At 45.2% G+C, this 16,064-nt stretch overlaps 1 protein-coding gene across 1 annotated transcript in view; it reads left to right on the top strand.

Moving 5' to 3' along the window:
- LOC138498182 (zinc finger protein 585A-like) overlaps positions 1-15,854 on the top strand; it is a 60,488-nt gene extending 44,634 nt beyond the window's left edge. Inside the window, exon 2 of the mRNA XM_069622064.1 lies at positions 10,258-15,854. Within this exon, the coding sequence (XP_069478165.1) occupies positions 10,950-14,819 (3,870 nt within the window). The 5' untranslated portion in view covers positions 10,258-10,949 and the 3' untranslated portion in view covers positions 14,820-15,854. The remainder of the gene's footprint in view (positions 1-10,257) is intronic.
- The last annotated feature ends 210 nt before the right edge of the window (positions 15,855-16,064 follow it).

The raw sequence follows: 16,064 nt of genomic DNA, 5'->3' as shown, positions 1-16,064 counted from the left end.
CTGATTGGTTGATCCCAGCCTGACGGTGCGGGTGGCACATGTGTCGGCCGGACTCATCTGGGTGGTGTGAAGGTCAGGCCATCTTGTGCGGTGGAAGATTACTAACTAAGCTATGTCATGACATTCAGCAATCCATCTATTCGCATAAACATCTTCTAAGAATGCATGGTTATTTGTACTTTTACATTGTCATATAAAACATTTTATCAAAGACCTTCTTTGCCCAGGCCTGAGGAGCGGTGAAAGCTACAGCGGTCCCTTTTACTTTGAATACTTATCAGGGCACCAGATGTATTTGGGGCTTTCAGTTTCAGAACAGTGGGCTCATAGGCATTCAATCAAGGCGAGATATATATGAAGTTCTAGTCAGTTATATGGGGGTATTCTCGTGTGGTCTGTGCACGGGGGTCACACTCCTGTTACATGAAAGTAAACCTGATGGACACAAGGGCAATTGGGCCATATCTGTCAAGGGAGGAGGTGAGAGGAGCAAGACCAGATTGGGGCAGTTAGGTCGCAGCGCAGTCACACTCAGTGAGATGAGCTAAGAGGAAAGGGACAAACAATGTACTCCTTGGTTTGTAACACTTTACAGTTCACATCCATGAGAAACTAGGCCTGTCTGACCAAGCTGCCGGAGGAAAAAGGTGGGGGCTGGTCAGTGTTCCCGGCGCTGCAAAGGTGGGGGCTGTTTTGTGCTCTCTGTGTGCGGCTCTGCAAGGGCGGGGCCGTTCACGCTCCCTGTGAGCGGTGTCCCTGAAAGGGAGAGGAGGCTTCACATTAGATGGAACAAGGCCTATTCCAAAATGGAGTTTAGGGTGTACATAAGATGGAGTTTGCCTGAATCCCACAGTAGGCCCTCTTTCAGAGGAAGAGGGTAGGCTGACGTCCCAAACCACTATTGTAGGAGCAGGAGACTTTGTTCTGCTCGGGATATGTGGGTGGAGGGGGTAAAACGCCCTCTCCTTCCTCACAGTTTCCATGTGGCCTACTTAGAACAGAACCAAATGGAGTTGGTAACCAAACAAGTCAAACAAGATGGAGTCAGTTTACTCATAGGTGTTTGCACATATATGTGTCACTAAGGGGTTGTTCAGCACCTTGGCCAGTGGCACATGGTCAGCCGCGGGATGAGCATAGTGTGCATATAGACACAGGAATGTATGGGAGGGGGCCTAGAAGACCTTCCCTACCTTACATTCCCCCCTTTCGTTACTTAAGTAATGAATATTCTAAGTCTCCCAACCTTTTACGTTCTGCTTCTTCTGCTGGTGCTTCATCCTAGGCAGGTGTCCCCTTCCGTCGCATCGAGGCCCTGCAGACCAGGAGTGCAGGTCATATAGATGCAGCCCCCATCCCCCTATAAATCCACCCAGACCTCATGATACCATTGTAATTCATGGGGCTCTTTTATTGTGGTGTGATATAATGGATCTACAATGTTCCCTGTGTGGTAAATAGCTGTCATTCTATATTTTGGCTCTGAGTCGTCCCCTGTTTGAGCTTGCACCTCATGTGTCATTTGCGCCACTCCTGCTGCACGACCTATTGTCACCATCATCATTGCACCATTTGGTACTGCATTTGCGCAACACCTGAGCCCCAATTGCCACACACAAAAAATTAAAAGACGATGATGGGTATCAACAGCTTAACAGTCATTCCGAGCCAGGACGGGACCCATGCAAACAGATTGTCGAACCATGTACTGTGATGCACTCCTCCTTCTCCTTTCATCCGTTCGCCGAGGTCATGCACTGCTGCTATTACGTGAGATAGTGTTCCGTTGTCTGTATCTGCAGAAGGTACGCAAATGTGCAAAATGTTCTCCCGATTTATCAGCAAACGCCACCGTCCCTTGCTGTTAACAGGTCCAGGACATACCTGTTCTGCATTGTCATTAGCCGTAGGGCTCTTCGCTCCACCTTTATTACGTTGAACCCTTCTTCTGTGTCGTTGGCCAGTTGGATCAGCTCTCAGCGTGTGATTTGGAGCCATTTTGTGTTTGCTCGGGCCTGGATTCTAGGAATGAGGGATGCAAAGAACGTTTCAGCTGATGAGAAAAGTTTAAATCAGTCAGGAACTGGCGCCAAAAGTTCAGAGGATGCATCAGAGATGTAGTTTGATGATCTCTGTTTTTGTGAGACTGTGCTCTGCAGCTGTTCCTCAGAAAGGATGTATGTCGGGGGTGCTTTGGTTGTTGGCAGGGGTTCAGCATGCTGGATTGTTGGCAATCCCCTCCCTTCTTGGATGTGACGGCTCTCTGGTATCACCATCAGGGTGGAATGCACCGTTGCCAGGGCACACGTGCCCCTCCATGACTGTGGAAGGTGCAGGTCCGCCTGTTTGCCGCAAACCCAGTTAAGTGTTCATCAATGCTGCCGTGCCCTTGTTCATGTCTGGTATGACGAGAGTTTTGCTACAGTTCTTGTTTACGCCAAGGTGTGTTTTTCCTTCTCCATGAAAACACAGTTTGTACGCGATTTCTCGCTGCAGCTTGATCGGTTTTTCAAGGGCTGTCACTCATGTTAGTTTCGTGATGTGCTGTGATCATATCGGGGGGCATGTTCTCTCAATCAATTGTAGTTTGTCGTCTGTCATTCCTCACAACGCCTCTGCTTTACACGTCACTTGTTCCTCTTGCCATTTGTTGGCAACAAATAATGTTCCTTTGATCACCACAACAGGCTCTTTTAGGCAGATAACTCTGTGTGGCTTGTGGTAGCAGGTCTTCTCATTTTTCAGCATTTGGAAGGAAACATTGTGTGCTTGAAAAGTGTGTTTTATTCTGCACAGTGCCAGATGAATTGGACATTGGGCCTCTGCAATAAGCGACTCTTGTGGCGTGGAGTATCTAAGAGCACACATAGCAACCTTAGTTGGTAGTTTGCTTTGCCATTGTGCTTAGGCCTGCGTACCATTTGTTGGACTGCTGTGGGTGCTGCGGGTCTTCTACCATGTCTATGCCCAACCCATGGTATTAATCATATTTCCTCCGTCCCGCCCCCTTTCCCTTCTTCTGTTATCCCCTGGACCATCTTGTGTTTCTTTTACTACCATATATTCAATTGGAAATATGCCACTGGTTCCCTCTGATCCCCACCCCTCACTCCCTGTATTGTCATTTGCAGTGCTAATATCATTTGCACTATTTACATTATTAGTGCTTGAGGTAGGTTGTGCAATTGTATAGAGTTCATCATTAGGCCAAAGAAAGACAGAGGGGTCCGGGTCGTTCATGTCGTACACATTGAACTCAGGTTTACAATGGGTGGTCCTGGAATCAATTGATAAGGACATTGAGATAGTGTCATTCACATGGGAATATGGGTGTAACAGTATACCGGTATAAATATCGTGAACAATTGTAATTACCGATTCTTGGGTCACACCGGTATACCGTGTGGCCAACAATAAACCCTTATCCTGCTTTTGGAATTTAGTGCATGTGCATCTGGACCCAAAGACTACAAAACGCGTAGTGTGCTTTCTCCATTTCTACCCAGGCTAGGAGGCAAAGTCTGCCCAGGCTGCTTAATGTGCACATTGCGGGCTGCTTGATGTGCACATTGCACGTAGGGCTCTACAGAAAACGGCCCATTTCACAGCTGCTTTGCCCGTGCTCAACTGCCGAAGCTCATTAGAGCTACCAGTCTGACTCCAGACCACCAGCCAGCTCCGTGAGTGGCCCACTGAGCCGAGAGCACATGAACATCCAGTGCTGTTCACTGACTGGCATTGTGCCCAGAGGCTTTGCTCCAAGGAAGATCACGTTCAAAGCCGTGCACCATATATGCATTGCCTGCTACCCTGGCGGACACAGTAAGTTATTTTTGTTGAACCTCTGCATATTTTTTATGATACACATGGCACCTATCTTATTTAAACAAAGCTTCCCAAGGGCAGCTTCTAAAGTGCCCGGGGCCGCCTCTTAACGACGTGCTGTGTGTAGAGTGTTAAAGAAAAAAAATGCTCACGTTCCATTTTAACAATACTTTCCCTGGAACAAAACACAGGGCTTGCCTTGCAGTCCTCTCCAGTCCTCTCCCTGTGATCCCTAGTTCCCCAATTTGCAATTGCGTGCAGGGCCTCCAGGCTGTCATGAAGAGGGATCACACAGATGCTGTTGAGGAATGCAAGACAAGCTGTTTGTTGCATTTCAATGAAAGGATGCTCCATATCGAATATGAGCTTTTGTATGGAGTATGGACTTTTTATCCATAGTAGTTTTCTGTTTAGGACTGTAAATACATGCATCCTCTTCTTCACCTTTTTATTTATTTTTGTACATTTCCGTTGTATATTACTATATTTGAACAAATCATTGACGAAATGCATCCCATTGTCCGAGCGTATTACATCGCATAGCCCCCAATGGGGAAATACTTCCCTCACCAAAAACGTTGCCGCATATTTTGTATCTGGATTGGCACAGGGTCCTGCTTCCACCCAGCGGGAAAAGGGGCATACCACCACTATCAGATATCGTGATCTGTTACACCTCTCTCTCATGTCTGCGTAATCAATATCCAGTTCACGGAATGGTCCAATGGGCCGTGGCAGTGTTCCTCTCAATGTTCTTAGAGTCATTCCTGAGTTATATGTCTGACACGTTGTGCATTCTATTACCATTTTAGACACATGCTCGTGTAGCCCTTGCACAAACCAATCTTCTTGTATGTCTGCAGCGATATGCTGTTTTGCATTGTGGGCGTGAAAATGAAGTTGTTGGAACGCTATCTCTAACAGTTTTTCACTACTTTACCTGTATTGTTTGTGGCCAGAGGAGGTCTGTGGATGACTGACTGCACCCCCTTTTCCCCCATACCTCTTTTTCCTCTGGTGGGGCTTCCTGTTGCAGTTCAATTATTTGGGAGATTGGCATTGAATTATACCCCTCACTCCTTTACATGCTCTTGTAACACAAACTCACCAGGCATTTCTTTTGTAAAATATGCTGCTTCTTTCGCTGCAGCATCCGCTGCCGCATTCCCTAATGAGATGAAGTCACTGTTGTTTGTGTGGGCTTGGCACTTAACTAGGGCTGCCACTGTGGGTTCTTTTAGAGCTTCAATTAATTCCATGAGTAGTTGAGCATGTTGTACTGGGGACCTGTCTGCCCTCCTAAATCCTTTTCTCCCCCACTGTGCTAGTCATGTACTGTTGTCATGTATGCTGAGTCTATGTATATGGTTACCGCACTTCCTTTGGCTGCATGTAGAGCTTCAATTAACGCCACCAATTCCGCTGCTTGTGCCGAGAAGTGTGCTGGCAATCTTTTTTGTACAGTTACCTCATACTCTCCCTCCTCCAGTCGTATCACTGCTGCCCCTACATGCTTTTCTCCTGTATCACAATTTATTGATCCTGACCCATCCACAAAGTATATCTCTCCTTCTGTGAGTGCATTTATACTTGCTGTAAGCATGTCACCATTCTATCCCCCCCCTGTATGTAGCACAATCATGATTCTGCATGTCTTCCACTGTGCAGGCTTCTGTGAGGAATGTGGCTGGGTTCACTGTCTTTATGTTTGCACTGCTAAGATGATCTCATAAGCAGTGGCTCTCTGTGTTGTCAATGTGATCTCTCAAGTATCGCCAATAGTGGTGCTTTTTTCAATGGCAAACGCTGCGGCTGCGAGAGCTTGTTGGCAGGCAAAGTGTCCTTACATTACTGCAGAGTGCCGCTGTAATATGCTAATGGTTTGTGGCCCAAAGAAGTTTTCTGCTTCGGCACAGCTGTCATCAATGTTTCATTACAATGGGAAAATAGATAAAATTCCCGGTCATAATCTGGGTTTGCTAAGGATCCGCTTGAAGCCCAAATCCAAGTGCAAATCTTGGTATGATTCCGACCTCACCACCCTTAAACGCAAGTGTAGGGCGGTGGAGAGGAAGTGGAGGGTATCGGGCGCACCCCCTGACAAACTGGCATGCCACCTGCTCCAAAGGAAGTACAGACTCTCTGTCCTCTCTAAGAAGAGAGCCTATATCCAAAGCTGTGACTCTGTGGCATCAAAGCAATTCAGCCGAACCTTTCACAATCTGCAAGGAGCTGGTCAATCCTGCTGCAGTCTCTACCTCTCCTGTCCCCTCTCAGGCCCTCTGCATGGCCCCGGATTCTCATTTCACTACTAAAACTCAGGACATCCTGTCCATCCTCCTCTACCACTTCTGGACCATCTGAAGCCAGCTCTCCTCCTCCTTTCCCCTGTTTACCCCAGACAATGTTTCTAGACACGTCCAATCTATGAAAGTCTTGTAAAAGAAGGTTCTCCCCTGCTCTACCAGAACCATCAAGGACCACATCGACATCCTTGCTCCGGCCTTTGCTGGTTTCTGCAATCACTCCTTTGCCACTGGAACTTTCCTCTCCCCCTTAAGCACTCCCTTGTGCGCCCCCTTCTAAAGAAGACCTCAGCCGATCCTTCCTCTCCGGCTAACTATCGCTCTATTTCCATCACTCCTTTCCTGGGCAAACTCTTGGAAAACCTGGCCATCTTCCGGCTTAATCTGCATTCTGAATCTGTTGGTTGCCTTCAAGACCACCAGTTGGCTTCAGAGCTGCCAGAAGCATGGAAACTGCTCTTCTGAACACCCGTGAAGCCCTCCTCTCCAATCTTCACTCTAATCTCCCTTCTATCTCTCTGCCTGTGGTATTCCCCAGGGGTCTAAACTTTCTCCCCTGCTGTTCAACCAATAACTGGCACCTCTTGCCCACCACATCGCTGTTCTTTGCTCCAACTTTCAGTGTTATGTGAATGACACCCAGCTCTTTTTCAGGCTCCCCTCAGCCGCCTCTGCGGACAGTCTGGAATGAGAGACTGGGTAGAGGCAGTTGAGAAGGGGGAAAAAAAATGTACATGACTTGAATTTCAATTTGTAACTTCAACAACAAGAAACCCTCTCACCGGATTTTAGATGTCGTTTATCTCGTCAGCACATCAGCACACACACACACACACGTCTGTGTCGGAGCCTCTTCAGCGAACGTCGCACTGGTCTCAGAGGGGGAAGCCTTTGGTCACAGATGGATCACCTTGTTGAGCAGTAGTTGCGGATGTGGTCTGAGGATTCCGTGGCTGTTGGAACATGGGCTTCCTGTTTTAGCAGTGGCCTCCATGAATTTATCTGAACCGACAATCCCACACTGATCAACCGTTGGGAAAAGGTCCAAGCTGGATCCGCCTGTTAACAATGCCCCATCTAGGTCGCCAATTGTAAACAATGGCATTTACAATACCATGTGATTGGACTCGCCCCGTCTGAAAATAAAAGAAGACAACACTTTTATATCGGCTATACAGACTCCAACACACAGGTTTCACACAAGCTTGCATTTATTCAAAAACACTTAAGTGGGAAAGCCAAAGGTGCAATGACAGAAAGAGAGCCATTGAAGCCTGCTGACTGACAAATTCAATACACAATGTTCACGATTATATATGCAGATATCAGACAGCAGTCTCAGACATTACGTGCCTTGGCATCTCAAGGCTGATTAATCACCTCTCTGTCACTTCTGCAAAATTATCCTATATGTCAGGACAGTATATGTATTTCCGAAAAGGGCAGTTGTGTCATAAGACATCACAGGGTCATGTTTAATTAAAGAAACGTAAAAAGGAGGAGAGCAACGCAGCTGTGCCTGTGTTTACTGTGTGTAAGTTCAAACCACGAGCAGAAAAGGGAAGTGTTCAACTGTTCTCGTTTATTAATAAATTACTTTCTTGCAGTTTACGGTAAAGTTTGATCAACGTAAGCAGAATTTTATTTCACATCTGGGATGCTCTGATGTACTTTTAACACGTACACATTTCGGTGAGAGGTCTGCTTTTCATAAATTTCAGCGAGAGCAAGCAGTTTTCTTCATGCATCGTGTATTTGAGCAGCGAGGCCCAATGTGAGGCCTAATCTTTTCAGCTTTTATAAATGGCCCCTAGTAGTTTATATTATATTATGATAGCAGGCTCCCGTGAAAGCCATATGGTATGAGCTGATGAGCAGATAACATTGAGTTTTCCACACTCTCTGCTCATCCACCTCCAACTCTCTTGAGGGTCAGTTGCTTTTCCAAGCAGAGAGTTGGGGGCTGATCTCTATCTTCGGCTGGGGCCTCACACTGGAACGTCCTCCCTGTCTCTCTCAAACTTGGGCAGAACCACCTCCGGTTCGGGAAGCAACTCAAGACCTGCCTCTCCCCTTTTGAGGACTTGTTTGTTCCACACACTGGTCAGCTGGCCACCCTCTGAACTTGGGTCCAGATACCTGCATGTGCAGTTGCACCTCGCACTGCCTCTTGGCTCCCCCAGCACTTGTGGTCTGTATCCATAACCCTACAGCCCGCTCTCCCTGCACTTATGTGCATCCCGTTGGCTGCACTTTCTTACATGCACTGAGCCACCCGCTGGCTGTACTTTGGACTACCTGCACTTCCCCTTCGACTCCCCCTCCTGTTTGGCACTTCTCCCCTTCCACTCCCCTGCACTTGCGCGATCTGAATGACACAAGACCTAGTAAGATTGTTGTCTTGCCCTCCCCCTGTGTACTCCTCCTTGTCTTGTCGCGCCTAGAAACACTTTTGTTCAGGTGTGTTATAAATGCCATATCATATCGTACAACTCTCCTCTCATGAGCTGCCTGTTTGGCTGCGGGCGCCTTCCTATCCAAGGCAGACCAGGGAGCTGGTAGGCGACCGCCGGCCACCATCGAAGGGCCTCCTTCAAAGGGGTTGGACTGCCTTGTCTCTGCCTCACTCTGTGCCAGCATCCAGGCAAATACCTTGTGGAAGAGAACCCAGTGGCCTCAAGGCCCTCATCTAATCCAGCTTCCCAGGCCTTTTGAAAGATGGCAACTGGACTCACTGCTTCTTCCGGAGGCATACAACTATCCTCCCACAAGCTGCCTGATTGGCTACAGCTCCTTCCTATCTGAGGCAGGCCCAGGAGCGGGCAGGCGACCACCACCACCCGCCATTGAAGGCCATCCTTCAAAGTGCTTGGACTGCCCTGTCTCTGCCTCGCTCTGTGCCAGCATCCAGGCAGAAACCTTGTGGAACAGCTCCCGGTGGCCTTAATTGCAGCATCTAATCCAGCTGCCCGGGCATTTTGAAAGATGGCTGCCAGGCTCACTGCTTCTTCCTGAGGCATACAACTATCCTCCCATGAGCCGCCTGATTGGCTGCAGGCTCCTTCCTATCTGAGGCAGACCTGGGAGCCAGCAGGCGAACGCCGGCCCCCATGGAAGGGCCTCCTTCACAGGGCTTGGACTTGCCTTGTCTGGCCCTGCCTGGGTCCTGGAGGGCCCAGGGGGACACCAATCTTGCATCCCGCTGACTCCGACCTTCGGATCCACCAGTGCACACTAAACTGGTAAGCAATCGCTCCCTCTGTGTCTCCTGCAAGTCTCCTCACTTGGCCCTGCAACACCTTGTGACCTCCTATGCAGACGCTCTACTCGCGAGACCGCTCCCGTGTAACTTTACTAACGAACTTGCCGCCCTCTCCATCTCATATTCCTCTCCCTCACTCCTCGTGCTTTCGTCACGGTCCCCCACTTCCTGGCGCCTGCATTTGGTCCCTCATTGACTTTCTGCACGCTTGCTCTTGATGGATTCTATCTTTGGCAGTGACTTCCACACAGGCCTTTATCCTGCTCCTCACCTTCGCTCACAGTGCCTTCTCCTTCCTCACTGATGCATTGCCTTTGACCTTTCACCATGTACCGTACGCACCTTACAATTTCCTCTTACCAAATTGTGTTTTACTCACTTATAAGGAATTTTGAATCTGCCTACCTGCATATTGTCTTTAACTTTGCTGCTGTGAAATGTATCTCTATATCCAGAGCATCCAAAGGCTTGAGTGTCAATCCCATCTGGGTTTTTAGTTTCGTATCAGAATCCAAGTGGAGACACTTTCTATGCCAGGTGACCGAAATCCCTGATTTGTTTTGCTTGAACTACATTCTCAAGGTATTAGTCTGCTTTTTATGACTCCATTTCCCCTGATCGCTGTCTTTAGCTCTTTTCTCTTCTGCTTCACTATTGGGGACATCTGTTTACAATGCTGATCCAACACAATGGCCCTCCGCTCGGTGTCCTATATACATTTCAATAGTATTCCAGAATTCCATTAAACCAGTTTACTAAAAAACAAACATGTCTTTTTGCTTTTCACATATGCTCTTTAAAACAAGAAATATGTATTTGTTGCTTATGGAACACTAATCCTGTTTTTCCTTTTCCTTCAAACAGGGCATGGAAACCAGTGAAATGTTTTAAAAAGATTTTGTTTGTAAAATAGGTTTCCTATGACAGGTGGGTCTCAGGAGAGATTTCAGGTCCGTCACTCCCAATGTAGGGCCTCTTACCGTGGGACAAATATATTACAGACTCTGAAGACAATGAACTAAAAAAGGACTAAAATTATTAACAATTTTCGAAGATACATCCAGTTCCTATGTCTCGTAAATACCAATCGATAAGGAGGTCCTCTGTGTCCAACCCATATGCAACACTGTACCACTAAAGGGGGTGTTTGAGCCATTGGGCTATGAACATATGCAGCGTTCTGTGCTGTAGCGATAAGTTACTGCATATGGGAATATCCACACAGCAGGTACTAACCCCAAGAGAGTCTACGTAAAAGTACTGAATGGGACACGGCCTCCTCTGAAAAGGATAACACAAGACTTGAAAGAATACATTGAGAGGCTAACAAGAGGCACATGGCAAAAGAACCGGCATGCCAACACATTCTATACAAATGGATATCTAATGACGCTTCTTATGTGCTGCAAAGGAGTATGTCTACAGGTGCTCTGGCTGTGACAAGTCTTTCAGGACATAGGGCCATCTAATGCTAAACAACTGAACCTATATAGGAGAGAGGTTTTGAAAAGGTGCTCCTTATAAAGAAATCACTATTTAAAAATAACATTGGCACAATGGAGGCACTTTTGGAGTTATCTGAATGTGAAGCGACTATTAATGAAACAGGCCATATATGGCAACAGCAGCTATTTCACACCGAAGAGAAAGAATGTAAAGACGCTGAATGTGATACTACTTTTAAAGAAACAAGTAATCTAGTTATACATCAGAGAATTCACACTGTGGAGAAACCATATGCATGCTCTGAATGTGATAAGGCTTTCAAGCAAAAGGGCCCGCTATTGATACACCAGAGAATTCACACAGGGGAGAAACCATATGCATGCTCGGAATGTGGTAAGGCTTTCAAGCAAAAGGGCCCGCTATTGATACACCAGAGAATTCACACTGGGGAGAAACCATATGCATGCTCTGAATGTGATCAGGCTTTCAATCAAAAGGGTAGCCTATTGATACATCAGAGAAATCACACTAGGTGGAAACCATATGCATGCTCTGAATGTGATAAGGCTTTCAGTCATAAAGGCCCGTTATTGATACACCAGAGAATTCACACTGGGGAGAAACCATATGCATGCTCTGAATGTGATAAGGCTTTCAAGCAAAAAGGTGCTTTATTGTACCATCAGAGAAATCACACTGGGGAGAAACCATATGCATGTTCTGAATGCAATAAGGCTTTCAAGCAAAAGGGTGCTTTATTGTACCATCAGAGAAACCACACTGGAGATAAACCATATGCATGTTCTGAATGTGATAAGGCTTTCAATCAAAAGGGTCACCTATTGATACATCAGAGAAATCACACTAGGAGGAAACTGTATGCATGCTCTGAATGTGATAAGGCTTTCAATCAAAAGGGCCCGCTATTGATACACCAGAGAATTCACACCGGGGAGAAACCATATGCATGCTCTGAATGTGATAAGGCTTTCAATCAAAAGGGTAACCTATTGGTGCATCAGATAAATCACACTGGGGGGAAACCATATGCATGCTCTGAATGTGATAAGGCTTTCAGTCAAAAGGGTAGCCTATTGATACATCAGAGAAATCACACTAAGGGGAAACCATATGCATGCTCTGAATGTGATAAGGCTTTCAGTCATAAAGGCCCGTTATTGATACACCAGAGAATTCACACTGGGGAGAAACCATATGCATGCTCTGAATGTGATAAGGCTTTCAATCAAAAGGGTAGCCTATTGATACACCAGAGAAATCACACTAGGGGGAAACCATATGCATGCTCTGAATGTGATAAGGCTTTCAGTCAAAAGGGCTCGTTATTGATACACCAGAGAACTCACACTGGGGAGAAACCATATGCATGTTCTGAATGTGATAAGGCTTTCAATCATAAGGGCAACCTATTGGTGCTTCAGAGACATCACACTGGGGAGAAACCATATGCATGCTCTGAATGTAACAAGGCTTTCAAGCACAAGAGTAGCCTATTGATACATCAGAGAAATCACACTGGAGTGAAACCATATGCATGTTCTGAATGTGATAAGGCTTTCAATCAAAAGAGTGCTTTATTGTACCATCAGAGAAATCACACTGGGGAGAAACCATATGCATGTTCTGAATGTGATAAGGCTTTCAATCAAAAGTGTCACCTATTGGTACATCAGAGAAATCACACTAGGGCGAAACCATATGCATGCTCTGAATGTGATAAGGCTTTCAAGGCTAAGGGTAGCCTATTGATGCATCAGAGAAATCACACTGGAGGGACACCATATGCATGTTCTGAATGTTGTAAGGCTTTCAAGCAAAAAGGTGCTTTATTGTACCATCAGAGAAATCACACTGGGAGGAAACCATATGCATGCTCTGAATGTGATGAGGCTTTCAGTCAAAAGGGTAGCCTATTGATACATCAGAGAAATCACACTAGGGGGAAACCATATGCATGCTCTGAATGTGATAAGGCTTTCAGTCAAAAGGGCTCGTTATTGATACACCAGAGAACTCACACTGGGGAGAAACCATATGCATGTTCTGAATGTAATAAGGCTTTCAAGCATAAGCGTAGCCTATTGATACATCAGAGAAATCACACTGGAGTGAAACCATATGCATGTTCTGAATGTGATAAGGCTTTCAAGCAAAAGAGTGCTTTATTGTACCATCAGAGAAATCACCCTGGGGGGAAACCATATGCATGTTCTGAATGTGATGAGGCTTTCAATCAAAAGTGTCACCTATTGGTACATCAGAGAAATCACACTAGGGGGAAACCATATGCATGCTCTGAATGTGATAAGGCTTTCAAGGATAAGGGTAGCCTATTGATGCATCAGAGAAATCACACTAGGGGGAAACCATATGCATGCTCTGAATGTGATAAGGCTTTCAGTCAAAAGGGCTCGTTATTGATACACCAGAGAACTCACACTGGGGAGAAACCATATGCATGCTCTGAATGTAATAAGGCTTTCAAGCATAAGAGTAGCCTAATGATACATCAGAGAAATCACACTGGAGTGAAACCATATGCATGTTCTGAATGTGATAAGGCTTTCAAGCAAAAGAGTGCTTTATTGTACCATCAGAGAATTCACACTGGGGAGAAACCATATGCATGTTCTGAATGTGATAAGGCTTTCAATCAAAAGGGTCACCTATTGATGCATCAGAGAAATCACACTAGGGGGAAACCATATGCATGCTCTGAATGTGATAAGGCTTTCAGTCAAAAGGGCCCGTTACTGATACACCAGAGAATTCACACTGGGGAGAAACCATATGCATGCTCTGAATGTAATAAGGCTTTCAATCATAAGCGTAACCTATTGGTACATCAGAGAGATCACCCTGGGGTGAAACTATATGCATGTCCACAATGCGATGAGGCTTTCAAGCAAAGGGGTCAACTATTGATACACCAGAGAATTCACACTGGTGAGAAACCATATGCTTGCTCTGAATGTGATAAGGCTTTCAATCAAAAGGGTCACCTATTGATGCATCAGAGAAATCACACTAGGGGGAAACCATATGCATGCTCTGAATGTGATAAGGCTTTCAGTCAAAAGGGCTCGTTATTGATACACCAGAGAACTCACACTGGGGAGAAACCATATGCATGTTCTGAATGTGATAAGGCTTTCAATCATAAGGGTAACCTATTGGTGCATCAGAGAAATCACACTGGGGGGAAACTATATGCATGTCCACAATGCGATGAGGCTTTCAAGCAAAGGGGTCAACTATTGATACACCAGAGAATTCACACTGGTGAGAAACCATATGCATGCTCTGAATGTGATAAGGCTTTCAAGCATAAAGGTAGCCTATTGATGCATCAGAGAACTCACACTGGGGGGAAACCATATGCATGCTCTGAATGTGACAAGGCTTTCAAGCATAAGAGTAGCCTATTGATGCATCTGAGGAATCACACTGGGGAGAAACCATATGCATGTTCTGAATGTGATAAGGCTTTCAAGCATAAAGGTAGCCTATTGATGCATCAGAGAACTCACACTGGGTTGAAACCATATGCATGTGACCACTGTGGTAAGGCTTTCAATCAAAAGGGTAACCTATTGATACATCAAAGAAATCATACTGGGATGAAACCATATGTATGCAATCACTGTTGTAAGGCTTTCAATCAAAAGGGTAACCTATTGATACATCAAAGAAATCATACTGGGGTGAAACCATATGCCTGCTCTGAATGTGAAAAGACGTTCAATCAAAAGGGCCCGCTATTGGTACACCAGAGAATTCACACTGGGGAGAAACCATATGCATGTCCACAATGTGATAAGGCTTTCAAGCAAAAGGGCCAGCTATTGGTACACCAAAGAATTCATACTGGGGAGAAGCCATATGCATGTTCTAAATGTGATAAGGCTTTCAAGCAAAAGGGTGCGCTATTGTACCATCAGAGAAATCACACTGGGTAGAAACCATATTCATGTAATCTCTGTGATAAGACTTGCAAGCAAAAGGGTCAACTTTTGATACATGAGAGAAATCACTGTGGAGAGACGCCATATACATATTCTCAATGTGATACGACTTTCAATCAAAAGTGTGAACTAGTCATACATCAGAGAAATTAGACTAGAGGGAAACCATACACGTGTACTCAGTGTGATAAGGCGTTCGATTAATAGTCATCTATTGCAATATCGAGACATGACACTGTGCTAACACCATATACATGTTCTGTGAGCTTGTCAGACATCAGAGAAACCATATTCATGTCATCTCAGTGATAAGGCTTTCAAGGAAAATGCTCACCTATTGATACATGAAAGAAATCACACTGGAGAGAAACCATATGCATGTCCACAATGTGATAAGGCTTTCAAAAACTTTATTATAGGACAGGCACCATGTGAAGTGTGATTCATATTTTTTTCTGACATCCTACTAGTGGCTGTTCACCTCTGGAGATTTATCCAGTTTTATTCTATGATCCTCCTCTGCCATGAATGACAGTAACCCTTTCTTATAATCAGAGAATAATAATACTGGGAAGGTGCCATCCCATACAGAACTCTACATTTGAGTGATTTAAAGAAATTGAGGGGAGAAAGCACCAATTATTCAATATGTATTTTCTGTTGTCTTCATAGTTATTTGAAAATGTATTTTGAATATTTGTCTTTTGCTAAGAAATGTGTGTGTTGTATTTGAGATGACATTTATATTAATATTTCTCTGTCATAAAATATAAAAGATTTTTTGGGTGCATTTTTTTGGATCTCCAGTCACTTATCAAATTATTGTGGGCCCAATTTGTATTGTTGGATAGTAATTTATTTTGCAGTTTCATACACTGACACCACGAGAAAAACAGAAGGTGCAAAACATGTGCACATGTAGGCTTGGTTCTGCTTTAGTGTGTCACCAATCATGACTTGTTTGTAATCACTGATAAATTGTTATAAGACTAGGATCTTTTTTCTGATTAATAAACTTTTTTAGAACTAGCCATGTATTATGTGTATTGCTTAATTTGTCAACCCCTGAAAGATGAAAGGCTAAGAAGGCCCTGCCTCTGGACTCAAACCTGTGAATCGCAAACTGCCCTTGGGTCAGAGACTAGCACTTAAAACATGAACTATCCACCTGGACAAAAACAAATCCCATCCAAATAGAAAGTGTAGCATCCTCCGGCTCCATGGCACCATGAACTAGAT

Source organism: Ambystoma mexicanum, chromosome 5q, assembly GCF_040938575.1.
Source record: "Ambystoma mexicanum isolate Mex_15411 chromosome 5q, UKY_AmexF1_1, whole genome shotgun sequence".
NCBI lineage: Eukaryota > Metazoa > Chordata > Amphibia > Caudata > Ambystomatidae > Ambystoma > Ambystoma mexicanum.
This window is presented reverse-complemented; position numbering and strand designations above follow the sequence as displayed.